The sequence below is a fragment of the Cydia pomonella genome, chromosome 18 (genome assembly GCF_033807575.1).
Source record: "Cydia pomonella isolate Wapato2018A chromosome 18, ilCydPomo1, whole genome shotgun sequence".
Classification (NCBI taxonomy): domain Eukaryota; kingdom Metazoa; phylum Arthropoda; class Insecta; order Lepidoptera; family Tortricidae; genus Cydia; species Cydia pomonella.
This window is the reverse complement of record NC_084720.1, coordinates 5,196,982-5,215,630: the sequence shown is the minus strand read 5'-3', so window position 1 is coordinate 5,215,630 and position 18,649 is coordinate 5,196,982. Positions and strand designations below refer to the sequence as shown.

The 18,649-nt window shown below is 38.6% G+C and overlaps 1 protein-coding gene across 2 annotated transcripts in view; it reads right to left on the bottom strand.

Annotated features, from left to right (window-relative positions):
* LOC133527836 (transient receptor potential cation channel trpm) overlaps positions 1 to 18,649 on the bottom strand; it is a 399,070-nt gene that overhangs the window by 97,813 nt on the left and 282,608 nt on the right. For both annotated transcript variants that reach the window (XM_061865024.1, XM_061865026.1), the window contains one exon: positions 11,626 to 11,773. In XM_061865024.1, coding sequence (XP_061721008.1) covers positions 11,626 to 11,773 — 148 coding nt within the window. The remainder of the gene's footprint in view (positions 1 to 11,625; positions 11,774 to 18,649) is intronic.

The following is an 18,649-nucleotide window of genomic DNA, read 5'->3' as shown; positions in this document are numbered from 1 at the left end:
ACATTGAGTATTTAGGTAAGTAAGGAGAATGATCTCCTTTTTTTTTAATTATTATTATTATGAGGATTATATTAGCTTAATTAATTATTTTAATTGACAATAACTGTAAGGGTAACTTTTTCATTGGCCTGGAAAAATTAAGAGTTAGATATAGTTTTTCATATTAATGCGTGCCTTAATCGCCGCCTGTCTAGGTTCGCGAGATTTTTCCGTATGTGGTTGCGAGTTAGGCGCAGGACAAGGAGCAGCACCAGCTCCGTCAGGCGACGGCAGGCTGTCGCTGTCGGCACTCGACCAGGCTTCGTCGTCACTCGGTAATTTGTCAGCAACGTTGCTGTCATCCACGGGTGAACATCGCTCAAGTTTTATTAAATGGCGCCTGTTTCGTCTGATCCGCCTGTCGGAACGATCAGTCACGAAGTAGGAACGAGGTTGATTTGCTCGAGACTCGACACGGGCTTGTCTCCTGCGTTGCCCGTCCACCACCAGCACCCGGTCACCCGGCTGTAGTTCAGGCAGCGCACGTGCTCGTTGGTCGTAGTGTTGCTTACTAGTTTGTTGGTTACGTACCATATTCTCGTAGTCACGGCTGTTATCTCGGCTCGGCCGAAGTTTGCTCTCGTGAGACGGTAATCTTGTATTGAGCGTGCGTCCCATTAGTAACTGAGATGGCGAACTTAAATTGTCGCGGGGTGTGGTTCGGAAGTTTAAAAGTCCTAAGTAAAAGTCAGTACCAGAATTTATAGATTTTATGAGAATGTCCTTAATAGTTCTCACGCTTTTTTCGCTACGACCGTTCGATTGAGCATAATGGGGAGATGTCGTAATATGATCGAACTCCCATTCTTTTTTAAAATCCGCGAACTCTTTGGATGCGTAAGCAGGTCCGTTATCTGTAACTAATACCCAAGGAATGCCGTGTCTTGCGAACTGATCTTTCATGGCTTCTATGACTGCCCTACTTCCTATGTTTTTTATTTGACTTACTTCGATAAAATTAGAAAAGTAATCAACCAGTATAAGAAAATATTTAGAGCCATATTGAAAAATATCTGAACCTACTTTTATCCACGGTAAATCAGGTATGTCATGCGGCAGCATGGGTTCCCGCTGGGCCCTCGGCGCGCGCGCGGCGCATGCCCCACAGCGGCGCACGCGGCGCTCCACGTCTCTACTCATTCCCGGCCAGAACATGACGTCACGCGCGTGCCGTCGTGCACGCGACTTATCATTTCTGCCCTCAACGCCTTGGGGATGTAAACTAAATTGTCCTTGAAAATTATACCATCCACATATTCGAAACTATTTCGCAACGACCAGTGTCCTCGCACTTTTTCGTTGACTTCATATTTACTGTGCGGCCAACCTGACTGTATATATTTAATTATTAACTGACACTCATCATCGTCTGTAGTCACTTGTCTGATAGTACGTAACTTACCGTCACTGAATCTGACATTTTCCAATAAGAAACATGACTGGTCGTTTATTTCTTCGGATACTTTGTCACTGATGTTATCCGGGAGGGGCGCTCGAGACAATGTATCTGCGACAAACATATATTTACCTGGCTTATACACGACCTTGAAATCATAACCCTGTATGCGAAGCATCATCCTCTGCAAACGCGCTGGCACAGCATCTAAAGGTTTTGAAAACAATGCCTCCAGTGGTTTGTGATCCGTTTCGATTGTGACGTCACCATGAGCGTACACGTATTGATGGAAACGCTCCAGTCCGAAGACAATGGCAAGAAGCTCCTTTTCAATTTGTGCATACCTGGTCTGTGCATCTGTTAGCGTGGCAGAGGCAAACTCAACGGGCCGACCCGCTTGAAGGATCACAGCGCCCAACGCGTGCTGACTAGCATCTACCGAGACCAGCACTGGAGCGCGCGGTGCGTACAGGGCCAGCACAGGCGCGCCGCTCACCAATGCCCGCAGCTGTCTGGCGGCTGCCTCGTGCTCGGGCTCCCAGCACCATTCCGTGTCTTTTTTTAACAGGGCTCGTAAAGGTGACGCCACTTCCGAGTAGTTAGGTATGAATTTCGATAAGTAATTCACCATACCTAAAAACCTTTCCAGAGACGCTCGGTCGTGTGGAGAAGGCATCTTCTCGATAGCCTTAACCTTCTCAGAATCAACGCGCATACCCTCATGACTAAACGTGTGACCTAGATAAGTAATCTTTTGTACTCTAAATTCGCACTTCTGTTTATTAAATTTAATGCCTACCTCGCGCGATCTGTCTAGCAACGACTTTAATCTTGCATCGTGTTCCTCTAAGGTACGTCCCCAGACTATAATATCATCGACGAAGGACTCTACTCCCTCCAGATCTTCCAAAATTTGACGAACCTTAGAATGGAATACCTCAGACGCACAGTTTATACCATATGGGAGGCGTAAGAATTGGTACCTACCGAACGGTGTCCCAAATGTACATAGGTCGGCACTGGCATCGTCTATTTGTACCATCCAAAAACCTGAACGAGCATCAAGTTTGCTAAAATATCGCGCTCCCTGTAGCTTTGTGGCTATTTCACCGAGCGCGGGGAGGGGGTAGCGAGCGCGGCGCACAACGCGATTTAGCGGCCGCGGGTCGAGGCACACGCGTATACTGCCATCTTTTTTCGCGGCCACTACAATCGCATTGACCCACGGTGTGGGGTGGGACACTTTTCTAATGACCCCCATTTTAACCATGCGATCTAATTCACCCTGTAATTTGTCGCGCACGCCCATAGGTATCTTGCGAACCGGACAGACTGACGGTTGCGCTCCTTCCTCGATACTAATAGTATACTCACCCGGCAATTTACCCAGGCCATGAAAGAGATCCTCATAATGATCTAAGGTAAGTGAATATATGCGTTTGACCAGGCCTAAGTCCTCACAAGCATATTTGCCCAAAACACTCTTTCTATCGTCTCGAGATATAATAAACCGCAACGGATATAAACGTTCTTTATATAACCAATTAATAATACACGAACCGATCATAGGTACATAATTTCCGCAATATGATTCGGCCCTAATATTATCAGGTGTTATAAGAGTACTACTGTCAAGACCCAATTTTTTGAAATTTTTCATTGATAAAACGTTTAAATCCGAGCCAGTATCAAGCTTAAAAGTCTCGGCCCTACGATTATCACTAACTAGTAAAGTTTCATACCATTTTTTGCGGTCTTTGCGATAATCAGAGTCCACATCGACCCCATCGATGAAGTACAGTTCGTCGTCGTCACTGTAGCCGTCCTCTTCTTCAATTTGATACACTTTGTTTGGTCTTCTAAATGGGCACTTTACCTTAAAATGACCTGCACCACCGCACAATAAACACTTTGCACCTCTCGCTGGACACCGCTGACCTCCGTCGCAATAGGTACTCGCGCAGGCAGCGCAGGAGCGATCCGGCGCGCTCGGGCCGGCGGCGGCGCCGTCGCGCGCCGTCGCGCCACCACCGCGCCGGCCGCCGCGTCCCCGCCAACGGCGCCTGCCGCGGCCACCCCCAGCAAACTGTCCAGAGGTTCCATACAGTACATCCACTGCCGACGATGACGCTGCCACGGCAACCTTAGAGCCTTCGATTTGGCGCTTTTCTTCACTTGACATCTCATTCGCCTGAGTTATCTTTACCGCCTTTTCCAAAGTTAGATCCTCCGCCCTAAGCAAGCGGTCGCGTACTTTGCTACTGGCAACACCGCACACTATGCGATCACGCATTAGGCTCTCCTCGAGGTCCTTGAACTCGCACTGCTGGGCAAGTATTTTCAGTGCCGTTACGTACTCGTCTATAGATTCACCACTTTCCTGGTTCCTAGAGAAAAACTTGAATCGTGCCATCGTTTCATTCTGTTTGGTCCCAAAGTGATCGTTAAATTTGTCTACTAAGGTTTGCAAGTCATCGCGGTTCTCATCTTTTGTAAATCTGAAGGTCAAATACACATTATAACCTTCCGACCCTATTAGGTTTACCAGCAAACTGGCTTGCACATCACTTGTCTCCTTATAGACACCTGAAGCCTTCAGGAATACTTGGAATTGTGTATACCACCGGCGCCATGCCTCGGCGCGCGCGGCAGGGCCACCCTCCAGGCACAACTCTGGTGGAGGCCGCGCATGCTCCATTGTTTACACAAACACAATTTATCACTAGCACACACTTCTAAACTACACGACACTTGTTTACTTGCCCAAAATGCCCTTAATATCTAATAAAATACGGCACCGCTGTCACCATGATGTGAATGAAAAGCGTATTCGATAACAACTGACTTTATTTTCTCTACCCTCTAATACATATCTTTATGATTACCCACACAACAGATACCTAGGGAGCTAGATTAAAATGAAAGACAATCTCGTTTCTCATTCAATAACAAAAAGCCTTAACCAACCAAAAGATGCGCGTGAGTTACATCATTGTGTTGCTAAAGATTTATCAATTACAAAAAGTCTTATCCTTCTCAGGCACAATAGTCAGTTACGTCATTTTATCGCTAAATCTAAGATTTGCTAGTTTAAATATGAACAACTGGCGTCTGCGTGAGATATGTTTATGGCCGCAAATCATAAATATTACATATTCCTTTCCTATATCAGTTTTATTTGCGGGCAGATTTATGTGTCTTGTTGAGCTACGGTTTACGGCTTTCTATTGTTGTTTCTAGTTTTTGAGATACACAGATCCGGACGTTATTAATTTATAGTGTAATACAGGCTGTTTATTTAATCACCTGCAATTTAGTTACGGGGTGAATATGTAGGTCATACTGAGCAATTTTTACTCTGGGACCAACATTGAAATCTCGAAAAAAAAAAAAAAAAATTACTCTCCCTTAGAAATTTTCAAGGTCAGACAGCCAAAATGTATGAAACAGCTAATTTTTTTTTTTTTTTTCAGATTATTGATCAGATAATGATCTGAGGCCTTGCCGCGTTAATCTCTCTCGCTTGAATATGCGCTTGTTATTGAACAGATAACAATCCGGGGCCTTGTCGCGAAAAAACGATATTCGATATTTCATCATATGTCTCTCTCGCTTGAATATGCGCTTGTTATTGAACAGATAACAATCCGAGGCCTTGTCGTGAAAAACGATATTCGATATTTCATCATGTCTCTCTCGCTTGAATATGCGCTTATTATTGATCAGATAATGATCTGAGGCCTTGCCGCGTTAAACAATATACGATATTTTATCATATGTTTCTCTCTCGCTTGAATATGCGCTTGTTATTGAACAGATAACAATCCGGGGCCTTGTCGCGAAAAAACGATATTCGATATTTCATAATGTCTCTCTCGCTTGAATATGCGCTTATTATTGATCAGATAATGATCTGAGGCCTTGCCGCGTTAAACAATATACGATATTTCATCATATGTCTCTATCTCGCTTGAATATGCGCTTGTTATTGAACTGATAACGTTTTTCGATGTTGGCGGCAGACTTTCTGTTTTCCTTTGCAACTTAAATAAAACATTTCAAACATAAATTCCCCTTTCCTTACGATAATATCCCACGTAAATAAACGCTGCCATGCCCCGCTGCCAGTATGTTTGTTATCAAATCAATTCACCCGCCGACTCTTTGGAGGTATAACAAAAAGTACGTGTCAAATACGTACTCCATTAAATATTTTCCTCGTATTAATTCGTTGAAATTGTGCGTTTACTAAATTTGATGTTTTTGGTATAAGTATTCAGATTTTTTGTTAAAAATATTGTGAAAGCCAGTAATCATATTGATGATTAGTTACGAATTCAGTGTCATGTTTCTATGGTTTTATTAATTATTCATATTTACAATGTGGTTGTATTAGGCGGAATAACATGAGACGCTTTAAAAAAAGGTAGAATATTTATATGCCAGTCACTTGATATACGTACAATATAAAAATAAAACATAGACTCGCTCAAAGGATAATTGAATGCACAATTTTGCTTCGCATGAGAAATCACTTTTCGACGTTGAGAATAGAATCCTCTAATATGAGTGATAAAAGACCCCACAAGGCAGCTGCTCGTCAAAAAATGACAATGAAAACTTTATGAAATGATATCGTTATTTTATTTAGACAGGTACACACAACCCAACATAGGTCACTTTTTATTTTGTTCCTGTGTAACATATTTTTCTGCTCTTCGGACGGAAAACGTCAACTTTCGGCCCGCTGCGCTTAAGGAATTACCCCTTTCCGGCTCTGTTGAACAGAAAAATAGTATAGACACCTCGGCCAGTAAATATGAAATCCTCAGATCACATGAAACTGTCGGCCGAGGCAATTACGGACACAATTCCTACTTTACTGCCTACTTTACTTTGTAATACGCTATTTCTTTGCAAGTTTCCACTAGAAAACTAGCTTCATTAGTTGGATCTGAGTTTTTCTCATAAAAATCTCTTTGCTGTCCAGTCAGCATGGGTAATAAAAAGATACCCATCCAACTGCCAATTGATATTGGCAGTTCATAATGATCTGGATAACTTATTCAAAGGACTTTGAATTATATTACCTTGTCATAAAGATGGTATTCCATTATAAATTTCTAAGGCAGTGATAAGTTTTCTCCGATAAACTTCTAAGTAAAAGCTGAAGATGATGTTACTTAACTTTTTGCAGTTAGCATTTAATTTAGTCCATTCAATATATTATAAGTTTCAAACAGATATCGGTTATTTTCTGTGTACGCCTCTGCTTATCAGTTCGCGTACGTTTTGCGGTATCATGTAATTCAGAGGTCTCAAAACTTTATGAGCCGGGGGCCACGCTGCGCTTTAGATAAATTAGTCTGGGAGGGTGATTCTAATTTGACTATTTCTAATGGTTTTGATACTTTTGATACGACGCGACGGTCGTATACACAATATTCTCTTTTTTATACAATAAGTTTCATGTTACTGCAATGTTCTGCGAACATTTTCGTAAATATTTCCGCGTTTTGGAAATGTTCTGCAATTTGTACATTGCTAATACGACCTTATCGATTGTCTTGGTATTTTGCGCGCATCTCATGCATGACATTCGCATGTTGCAATCAGCGTGAATGAAGTTCAAGGTCATATCACACTAAGATGAAAGGTGTAATAAATTATTTAATATGAATTGGGCTTGTCAAACCTTAATTTTAATGTTACCTTTACTCTGCAACTGACTGTACTTGCAGCGCGTCGGATCTCGGCTCTACTGCTTATTCCGCGATTAGATATGAAAGACTTGTGGGTCAGGGACGCAGTCTGGATCCCCCTAGCATTATATATTATTATTTATTATTTCATTTTCTTCATTTATACATATAAACTGTTATATACTGGCAGCCAGTGGCATAGCTAGCCTCGCGGGAGGCCCCTTTGTGCACATTAAAAGAAAAAGGCCAAAAGGCCTTGCAGTTGCGACTTCGCCCAGGGCTAGATTAGTTCACGCTATGCCACTCACTGGCCTAATAACACATTCTTTGAACTTTTCCGTATTTTTATTGCATAAATAACCGAACCCAGCGTTTTCCCGCTTCAGCGACTACGAACTGAGCGGGTTCCCGGCACTCAATGTGTTAAAGAGGTGATGAATATAACCCACAAAGTTGTTCAAAAAAACTAACTACATGTGACGTTTTCAGAAAATCAGAGTCGCAAGTAATATATAAGTGTAAAAAACAACTTACAATACAATCAAACAATGCACCCTGCATCGTAACATACAATTTTGCAAAAAAAAGTCAACATTCCATATTTAAATGGGCACAAATCGAATAACAGATGGCCTCGAGCCATTAAACGAGCGGTGCAACCATCAGTTCCCACTCATTATATTCATGCCTGCCGGGCGGGAATGCCTTTATCGTACTCATAATGACACAGGTTAGCGGCAATTAAAAAGTTTAGGAGGAAAATGCCTTTTTAAGAAAATATATTATATGTAATGTGTTGTTATGTTTCTGCCCGCGAGTAAAGTTGTCAGAGCTCAACGAGGTTGCGGCAGTGTTGGCCTAACGTTAATTAGTATTGTCCAAAAACCATTACAAATTGAACCGTAAAATACAACCGTCCGTTTCGGTTTACGATTCAATTTGTAATGGTTAATGGTCAATTCTAATTAACTTTCGGCCAACAATAGGGTACGGAGTAGTAGGGTCCGCAACGCGTATGTAACTCTAACTAACGCGCTGTAACATAGAAAAGACTAAATGGGCGTGGGGCGCGGGGTGTAGGGCGAGAGGCGCGAGGCGCGGGGTCGCGTGGAGTCGCGCTTTTATATATTTTGTACTACATTTTTGTCCACTGAGGTACTTCAAATTTCATTAGTTATTTAGCTTTTATAGTACAAAAAGTATTATTTTAGACTTACTTTTAGACTCGTAGATTTTTTTTATACAATATGTAGTGATATGATGAAGATTTTCAATCTCGTACCTTACTTAGGCAACTCAGCAAGCTTCGTTGCCTAAACACGGTACTCGAGTGAAAAGCTCTCTATTACATCACGATTGTATAAAATACTACATAAATCGAGCTCCGGATCTATCGATATATTATGGCCATAGATTAGATTTGTCTGTCCCAGTATTTCATGGCCAGCATTTCCATTCATTTTATTTAATAGCGCCCGCAAATACACGTTACCATATTTATCCGGCTGGTTAGCGCCAATTAAAATGGACGGTAAAAATATTTGAATTAAAAAAGAGATCGGCTTTCGAAGCAACAGGCGGAAAATTTTATAAGTGCCCAATTAGAAAAATATCATTCAATTTAACTTTTCTACTTGAGGAAGCAGCGTTATACCTATAAAATAACAGGTCGATTCTACTTTTAGTTATTAGATCTGTTTCCAATATGATAGTGATCTGTCAATATCAAAAGTGACGTTTTTGGTTGAGTTAATGTCATTTTTGAAACAGACAGATCAATATCATATCAGTATCATATTGGAAATACATCTAATAGCTAAAACTAGAATAGGCCTGTTGGTTCAACTCATACACAGATGGAAGCAAAAGTTGTAACTATATTATATGTACAGTGGACAAAAGTTAACAGCTTGTGTGCATATTATAAGTAATTAAGTAATGCGCTTTCACAGGTTATTAGAAAAGAATTACCCTTTCATCCGGGTATTCAATCAGAAAATTAGGTCTTATAGCCCTTAACTTTAGGTATGTACACAAAAGAGAGGTTAAGCCTAAATGGCCCTTAAATCTGTAGCCTGGCTATACATTTAATTTGTATAGTATGGTCCCCGTTTTCAAAGCCAGCTTACATATATACAATAATATGTACAAAAATTATTTACTGTACGAGCAAATGACAGTTCCAATAAGGATTACCATTATGCATAGCCGATTTTATCATCCATAAAACATAAAAAAATGTGCAAAAAGATTTACTTTCAAACGAAAAATTCAACTTCGCGCGCAATGAGCTCGAAAAATTCACTTTAATCTGATATTTGATAAATCCCAAAGGAATCCAAAAGATATTTCACAGTACAGGATATCTAGTATAAGATATTCCCTTGTCCAATAAAATACGAGTAAAGTCTGCATTGGTAAAAGGAATCGTCAAAGTAGAAGGACGAATTTCCGGTACGTATTTTACTACCATTTTAGTTTCTTTTTATGTCTACTTTTAAAGACTACCTTTTAGTGGATTTGAAGGGTAAATAAATGAGCAAACTATTAGTAAATCAACTTTTTATCTGATGAAGCAATGTAATTTCGTATGAAATAGTTTTTATTTCTGTAAAAGTTTCATTTTTAATCACAATAATTGGAACAATATCGATTTCATGATCAGTCATTAAACCACGACAGCCATCACGGTCGTAATAATAACCACACAACATGTGGCTTTTGGATGAAATATAATATATATAAGTATTGATAAAAGTTACTAGGAAATAATCGCAACAGTATACACGGAGAACACACATTTATATGGTAAGATATACGAATAAGTCCAGATATCAACCGTGATACACTCATACCATTCCAAAAATAGAAATCCTGCTTGCCCTACATATTCACGGGGCTAGACGTAGGTAAATGGTAATGCAATCTCACGCTAGATTTACTAGGTACGTTCCAAATGAGATTCTGGCCGGTTTACTACGATCTCTGCGATTCGATTTGGACCCTAAACTGAATTGTGATCGTTCAGGGAAAATATAAAAAAAATGTCAGGAGAGACAGTTTATAAATTGAGGTAGGTACCTTTACCTATTAAATTAAATTTTTACCTAAAAGACGTAAGCTAAAGACGACACTGGCCTAGTACCGTTCACGAAAAATTTGGTGGACCATACTCCAGTGCATTTTATTTATACTAGAGTGAGTAAATAATGGTACCAGAAATTTATTGGAAAATAGTGTAAATATCAATCTTATCTGATATAGATGGAACTGATTCTTACACAACGGTTGATACCGATACACTTGAGATTCCTCATTACACGGCTCAAGGTCGTGTCAAGTTAAGATAAAAAAATATCCAAATTTTGATAGCAGAATTGGCCTCCAGGACTAACTCTCCATCTATTACATATCGTAGGTATTTTAAGGCTGCGTGTTTAGCAAATAAAGCACGACTTAAAAATAACAGTGAATGTCCAGAACCCAAAAACAAAAGTTTTTAATTCAATTTGATACATTCTTATACTAAAGCCACCCAGTGATGGAATTCCAATAATATTACATTGTTCACATAAAATTTCTAACATGGTTATGAATATATGTATTAATAGCAATAAGATGATGGAGTCAGTCTGCTGTTTCAACACGACTGCGATAAATATATTTAAAAAGACCGATGTGATCCCATAAGTGTTCCGTGAACAAAGTTTTGTACGGAATACTAAACATGTAAGTTACCTACCAAATAAGATTTCGATATCGAGAAAATAGAGATATTGTAAGTAGATATCTATATACCCGTAAGTTTTCATAACATCGGATAAATTTAGGTAAGAACTAGGGTGGGTTACACATACAATCTTCAATTTATAATCCAATTCAACTAAGGTATTCCTTAACTACCTTTTTTCCTATTTATTTAAAAGTTACTCGTACAAGTCCTTAGTTTAAAAACTAAGTTTTTACGACATATCTTATCCCAAGTTCTAAGACTAATCAGGTTCCTTTCTCAGGATCTTTTACGACCTCTAAAGAAGCTACGATCAAAAACTTAGAGCACCGTTAATAATATATAACCTTAATGGCTACATGAACATAAAACACGTGTCAAACAACCATTAATTGCCTCCAGAGCTTGTCACTATTCAATCCAGTGTAGTTTCATTATATTTAGAAATAAATAAGAAATTAAAAAAGGAACACATTCATTCTGGTGACGTGATCGCTAAAGGTGATTAACGTCAGGGAGAAACCTAAGGACTGAGTGAATTGACCACGCACAGGCTTTCTCTGTCAGACGGTGCAACCGGACGAAATACATGCTATCGAGACTTGAAGACACTTAGGTAATTATTCTTCAACCTCAAAGCTCAAGAAGAGCATTTAAGACTCCCAAGAATAATCTTGTTTTTTTTTTTCTATTTACTTTGATTATTTATCTAGTTATCGATCGATAAAATACGAGAAAGTTAATGAATTAAAAGTTACCAAGTTCTTTTTCCTGGTGCACTGCAGCAGCTCGCTGTACAGACACTCGGCTTGCTGGAGCTGCACCTCGAAGGTCTTCTGGATGGTGCCGATCAGGTAGTCTCGCATGGACTCCAGGACAGTCTGCTCGCCGCTTTCCGAAGCATATCTGTTGAGGAAGAATAGGTAATTTCAGCGCTTTTTATGTAAGTTCAATGTGGACAAGATCGTCCACCATGTACGATCTTCTATATGCTCTTTCGTCGCTTCTTACTCTGTTTGTACACACTTACAGAAGGTTGGTAGGACAGAAGGAGTAACGTTCTTCCTTTCTGGCTTTGTCTGAGTGAAAACGTGAGTCCTTGCCCTATGACGATTTCACGATACGATTGACTCAGTATCCCTATTATCGTAAAGGACAAAAAGTCTTTTGTTAAGAAAATTATTTTTGATACATGTTTTTATTGCTGACTGTACTTTTGAATTAGGGATAGTGTGATAAGGGAAAAGTGTGGACTGAACGAAGATGTAGTGACAAAAATTGAGAAAGGTGTGTTGAGATGGTTTGGACATGTGGAAAAAATGAGTGAAAGAAGGTTAATAAAGAGTGTATAAGGGAGAAGTAGAAGAGGGAGCTGGAAGGGGTAGACCTCGGCGGACTTTACCTGATCAAATCGGGGAAACCCTGAAGAAAGGCCAGGTCCAGAGCACCCTAAGCCGACGAACGTGTAAGAGGAGTGTTATGAAAGTGAAGGAAGCGAAATAGGTATGTCAGGATATTAGCAAGTGGAAATCCGTGGTCTCTGCCTACCCCTCCAGGAAATAGGCGTGATTATATGTATGCATGTATGTATGTACTTTTGTTTCAACAAGCTACAAGTAAATGCTACTAGACAAGATTCTCCAGATTAGCTTAATGATACCATATTATTGCATTGTGCTTTGTGCACACGACTTATATATGTGTGAAAATCTTTAGCTACATTGGAAGTCGGGAAGTGGGTCAAATTAAACTAGCAAGATTTGACCCGAAATGAAAGCGTGTAAAAAGAAAATATTTTAACATAACAACTGAGACGCGTACGTCTTAGCTCAAGAAAGCTATATTGATTTTTTGTTATTAAGGCAAAAAATATATACTGAGGACGTAATAGATTAAATTCTAAAATTCCTAAAGTACACATCAGAATAGGTTTCTAAAAGCAATTTGCCTACGGGATAAAAAGCTTGCCGATTTATGAGTATCCACAGACAGGATTACAGGTTTCTGCCTCGTAGATTAAATTCGATCAATGTCATCGAGGTCTAATACATCATGTGAACTAATATGCCTTGCAATTTATAGTACAGTCAAGTGTAAAAATATGGGTATACACATCTTACTCAAAAATAAGTCCCATAGCATCTTATTCCAGTGTAATAAGAGCGTAGTACCATATTTATGAGACGATTTATTCAATACTTATTTTTGCACTTGACTGTACCTACAATCTAATATTACGCTATCGGCAAACTACGCCACTGTGTGTAGGTGCAATAAATTATTCACTGACTACAGCCTAAAAATAAAATAAAGATAGATCTAGATTCTGCTGGCAAAAAACTAAATATATATATACAAGATATTTTGCTAAGGGTTAACTAACTTGCGAATTTCAACAAGAGTCCCTTACAAGTAAAAGACGCCACATATAGAAGGATATATGAACTTTATTTGTATGGTTGGTCATTAGTTAAGTTAATAAGGGATGAAAGTTTGTACCCAAGTCCGTCAAAAGTTGGTTAGCCAACGGGTAATCCCATCCATTTCACGGGACACTTTGGTCAGTTATGAATACAGGATGATCTGGAGGACTTTTTAAATGTTGTGTCCTTACCCACGTATGATAAGACAGACTGTTTTGTATAATTGTTCGGTTAATATAGAGAAAATGTATTTATTATGAAAATGTATTTAAAAAATTTATACAGATAAGACACTTGCGAAACGTATCGTTACAAATTTTGTTCGTCAATAATAAATGTAAATGTACTTATTACGTGTAATACCTAGTACTTATATTAGAGGCCGGGAAATGGCAATTTGGGTGTGATCGTGGTCAAACGCCTGCCTATCCTCCATAAAAAAAAAAAAAAAAAAAGATTTTCAATTTTGTTGGACGATGCGAAGCTAACTTATATTTCCTGCAAAGGCATTTAAAGTGCTTATCAAAATAAGGACTAATGACAAATAAACAAACATTTAAACATCAAGAATCACTCAAATGAATGGAACGGGACTAATATAAAATGTGCCCAAAAACCAACAAGACGAATAACAAAAAATGAGAGTGACAAAAAAATAAATGTGACTAACAATAATCTGCGAATGATACAACAAATGAGATCAAGGAAGACCGTAATAATAACTGAACAAGACATTATTATTAAGATAGAGACTAATTACAGGATTTTAAAGGTAATGACAAAAAGCGAACAAGACGAGTAAAGAACGAGTGATGAATGTAGAATGATACGAATTAAGAAATAAACGAAAAACTAATGAGATGATAGCAAAACACCATGTATGAATCAAGTCACTGCTTCACAAAGTCAAAATACGAAAGTAGCTTACTCCGAAGCTTGAAGTTAAAGCCGGATAATCCCTCTTCATTGTTCACAGTCGAGCGACAGAAGCAAAATTACTTTATTAATACTCTCCCCAGTCTCCTTTGTAAACAGATCAACATTTTAGTTATTTTAGGTGTCATTTAAATTGCTTATCCTTCAACCAAATTAGTGGCGCGTATTTCGGCTTGATAGTGAAAGAACACAGTCATATTACTCCAATTGTAAGCGGGGTAGATAAATTTTTCAGGCAATTTTTTTTTTTCAAATATTTAGTAACTATTTTTGGGACCCTACCTACTTAGCAGACACTATTTAAGTAATGACAACGCAAATAATTTCTTAGGTAATCTAGTTTTAACAGGGGACAACGAGTTTTAACTTATGAACATTAAAAGTCTTATACAAAAAAGAATGCAATATAATAAGCAACTTGTTAATAGACCTGAAAATGTTACATATACACAGTGTTATTTAAACTCCTTCAATTTCAAGGGTGCACTCCTAAGCTTAGTAACTTTTTCAAAGACACCGGTGTTCTTAACTCCATTTTGGGGATAATCATCATTTTGTTTTTATCTTCTAAGGCCTCTACCAGAGTGTACACTTACCTTAGGGCCTATTTACATATTGATTAGTGTTTAGTAGGAGTTTCTACATTTGCTACTAAACGCAAGTACTTCAACATAGAAATACTTAAAATAAAAGTCATTTTTTTAATTGTTGTGACAAGTCAACTGGTATGGCCACTGTTTCGCCTGTAGTTCCATTTTGTATAATTCCTGTGATTATTTGTAGTTCGTAGGTTGATAGAGCCTTGGTAGAATCTCATAGCTTAGAGGGTAGTTCTAGAATAATTACTTCTGTTTTATTTTGTAGTCTTGTATCTTAATGCTTGTAGTTTTTTGTTTTGGCTAAATTTAAGAATTTTTACACAAGTAGAAATTGTAAGCGCGTAATATTAGCAAGTTTTATTTGCCATTAATTAGGTGAATTTTCGTGTTTATTATTTAAATCAATTTGTATTACATCCGTTCACAAACCTTAAAAAATTAAATAAAGCGACGTGCTCAGCGATGCAATGGCATTGCCAGCGATAATGCAACTTGGGAATTGTTTGCGAAAACAGTTTGCAGCTGATGAATTCATGCAACACGCTACGACTCAGACGAACTGCATCGCAATGAGATTGCGACTCGTCACCGTCTGTTCGTCAATCTGTTTAACTGTTTTAAAGCACGTCTAGACGAAGTGAAGTGGCATAAGATATTAGATGTGCAAATGTATTATTTTTTACTTAGTAGTTTAAATGCTTATGTTAGCTTTCTACTGTAGCGTTTGGGCTGAACTTTTTTAACTCCAGGAAAAAATAATTTATTTCCAAGACTAGATTGACGATTGGTGTGATGTGGTTCTCGCGACGTGGTATTCTATTAAAAGGTAGCTTGGTGAGTTAAGAGCGCTGGTGACCAAGGGGTAAGAGCTACTTTTGTTGCGGGTTCAAAATTCAAACCCCAGCTCGTACCAATGAGTTTTTCTGATCTTATGTACAATAAATCATTTGATATTTACCAGTTGCTTTTCAGTGAAGGAAACCGGACTAATACCAATAAGGCCTAGTTTCGCCTCTAGTTTGGAAGGCCAGATTGCAGTCGCTGTTGTAAAAACGCCAATTTTTCTTGGGATTCTTGCCAAGCGGACACCAGGCTAGAGTAAGCCGGGGTAAGAAGGTATTTAATTTCACCTTTATACCCACCCAGAAACTACATCAGCATCAATACACTTTCCACGTAATCAGCAATATGTCACTTGATAGCGAGAACGTTTAGGAAAATGTTACGTGAATTATTCACTTACTGATACACTGTAGTAAAGTACGTGGTATAGAGGCCGGGAAACGAAGGGCTGCAGGCTAAGTATGATAGGGATACGCGGCCGGCAACCCCATTTCTCGCCGAGATTTGTATAGTGTTTTTCTGAAACTTGCAATGAGAAAAATAATTGTAGTAAATTTATTTTATTCGTAGCTTTACACAGCTAAAAACAAATTACGGATCCACTACTACGAGTATTTGATGCTTGAACGCCAAGACGTTGTCTTCCAATTTGAAGGTTAAAAACCAAAAGAAAGTTGCTTTACAGGCCTAGGTGTGTAAGGCTGTTTGAAATTCCTTTACATATCATCTTCACCCATCGCACCGGATACGTACGCGTACCTACTATTTCCGGACCTAATTTGAAGTAAGTTATGTCAATATTTAATTGCAAGTTTGTGAATTAAGAAATTACTATTGCAGCTCATGCTCCGAACTCCACTATCTCTCTGAGGTTAAGGTTTTACGACGTTAATGGCTTCCTACAAATGGTGATATCTAGCGAAAGTTCCAAACTTCCATCTCCTGTTAAACTTTAAAGCCGTAAGTCCTTAATCCCATGTTTGACTTTAAACTAGTGTTGTAGCTTTGTCGAACGAGATATCGATAAATGCTCAGTTGTCAGGAAAATAAAGAATAAATTATTTCAGAGTTTTTTAGGAAAATTGACTGCCTATCTCTCTCTTTTATCTCAGTATTTACCTAGGCTAAATCCTCAAATACTGTCTGGGAGGCTACACTTTGGACATGCTTTTCTCTATTTCGAACCGCTTTAGATTTTTGCTTTCGTCTTATTCCACGAAGTAGGTACTGAGTCCCAAGAAATTTCTAGGTTATGGTCAAATGGTCATATCCGGCATGAAACTTGGCATACAATATCGTTGAGTGATTGTTTTTTTATTTTTTCATGTATGCCAAGTTTCATGCTTCCTGACGAATAGTTATATACTTTGAGTTAAGGATTCCGTCACACGGACGCGGATCCGTGCGCGGATCTATGAACATTATCATAGCGCCATTATATTTGCACATCGCCACGGCGCGCGGATCCGCGTCTGTATGACCAAACCTTCAGAACCAGAAGTACGAGTAAAAGCCATTTTTGATTAAACGATGCTTGTTTTCCACCAACGTGATATAAAAAATAGGTTTGAAATAACTAAGTGATATTTTTATATTTTCAAGAGATTCCGGTCATATTTATAAATAAATTCTACAAAAACGAGTTGTATTATTCCCAACACAACTTTAAATCTCTTCTTCATTCACTGCGTTGATTAATTTCTCGGAGAACTGTTTCTACTGAATCAATATTGATTGTCGAATGAAATATGAGTTCTCGGAGAAAATCGAGCAAATACGGAGCGTTTTCCACATTTATTATGGAGATTTGGTTTAAATAAATATTTGCATTAAAGTTTTTCAACGTGGTACCTAAGATTGGATCCGGGTAAGTCCTTAAACTACGTCCAAAAGAGAGGTATGGTCATTGTGAATGTCATCTCGCTTTGTGTGGTAGGGCACAACAGATGTCCTTCCAGATCTATAGCAGAGCCAAACTGGGGAAGTACCTCCACCTTACAAAAAACTGCAGCCGAATACCACGAGACCCTACTCATAGTGATGTATTCCTATCGGTGAGTAAGGTGGACAGAACTCAACGAGGGTGCGGAGTGTTAGGGTCGGCAACGCGGACGTAACTCCTTTGTAGTTGCAGGCGTACATAGACTGCTTATCATCAGGCGAGCCGTATGCTTGTTTGCCTTCGACGTAGTATATAAAAAAAAGATTTTTGCTTGCGAGAATTTACTAGAAACCAGCAATTTTAATAACAAATCTTCCGTGAAGTTTTCTCTCAAAAATGGTTTTTCAATGTTAGTTTTTCAGTAACGAAATCTTTTACTTACTTATATTTTTTTTTATACTACGTCGGTGGCAAACAAGCATACTGCCCGCCTGATGGTAAGCAGTATCCGTAGCCTATGCACGCCTGCAACTCCAGAGGAGGAGGAGTACTCAGGAGGAGGGTTATATAACTATTGTGCACTTGATTGCTGTTGGTTCTCCGAATGATAAATAAATAAGTGTAAGGTTGTCTGGAAGAGATCGCTATTTAGCGATTAGACAGCCCGTTGTCTACCATAGTCTAAGTTGTGTGTTAAATTTTATATCATTATGTTCTTTTCATATTGGTGAGCAATAAAGAATATTTGTATTGCATTTTATTGTGCAAGACAATTTAATTATTTGCCTAATATTTTAACGTTTATGGTGGCCCATATACCCTCTAGTAGGTACCTGTGTGGCTACCAACAGTTTTACACTGACATATTCGCTAGCGTGTGCGTACCTTACTTTCTATGTATTTCGCCTGTACTCGCATATTAGTGCGAGCGGATGTATAGAGAATAATTCAAAATTCAAAATTTTATTCTGCAAGTAGGCCTCAAGGGCTCTTTTACAAGTCAATACAACATTTATAGTAACAGCATATAGTGACATGAAAAATACATAACAACATTTATAAATACAACAGCCAATACCTGGGTAAACATTACATTATA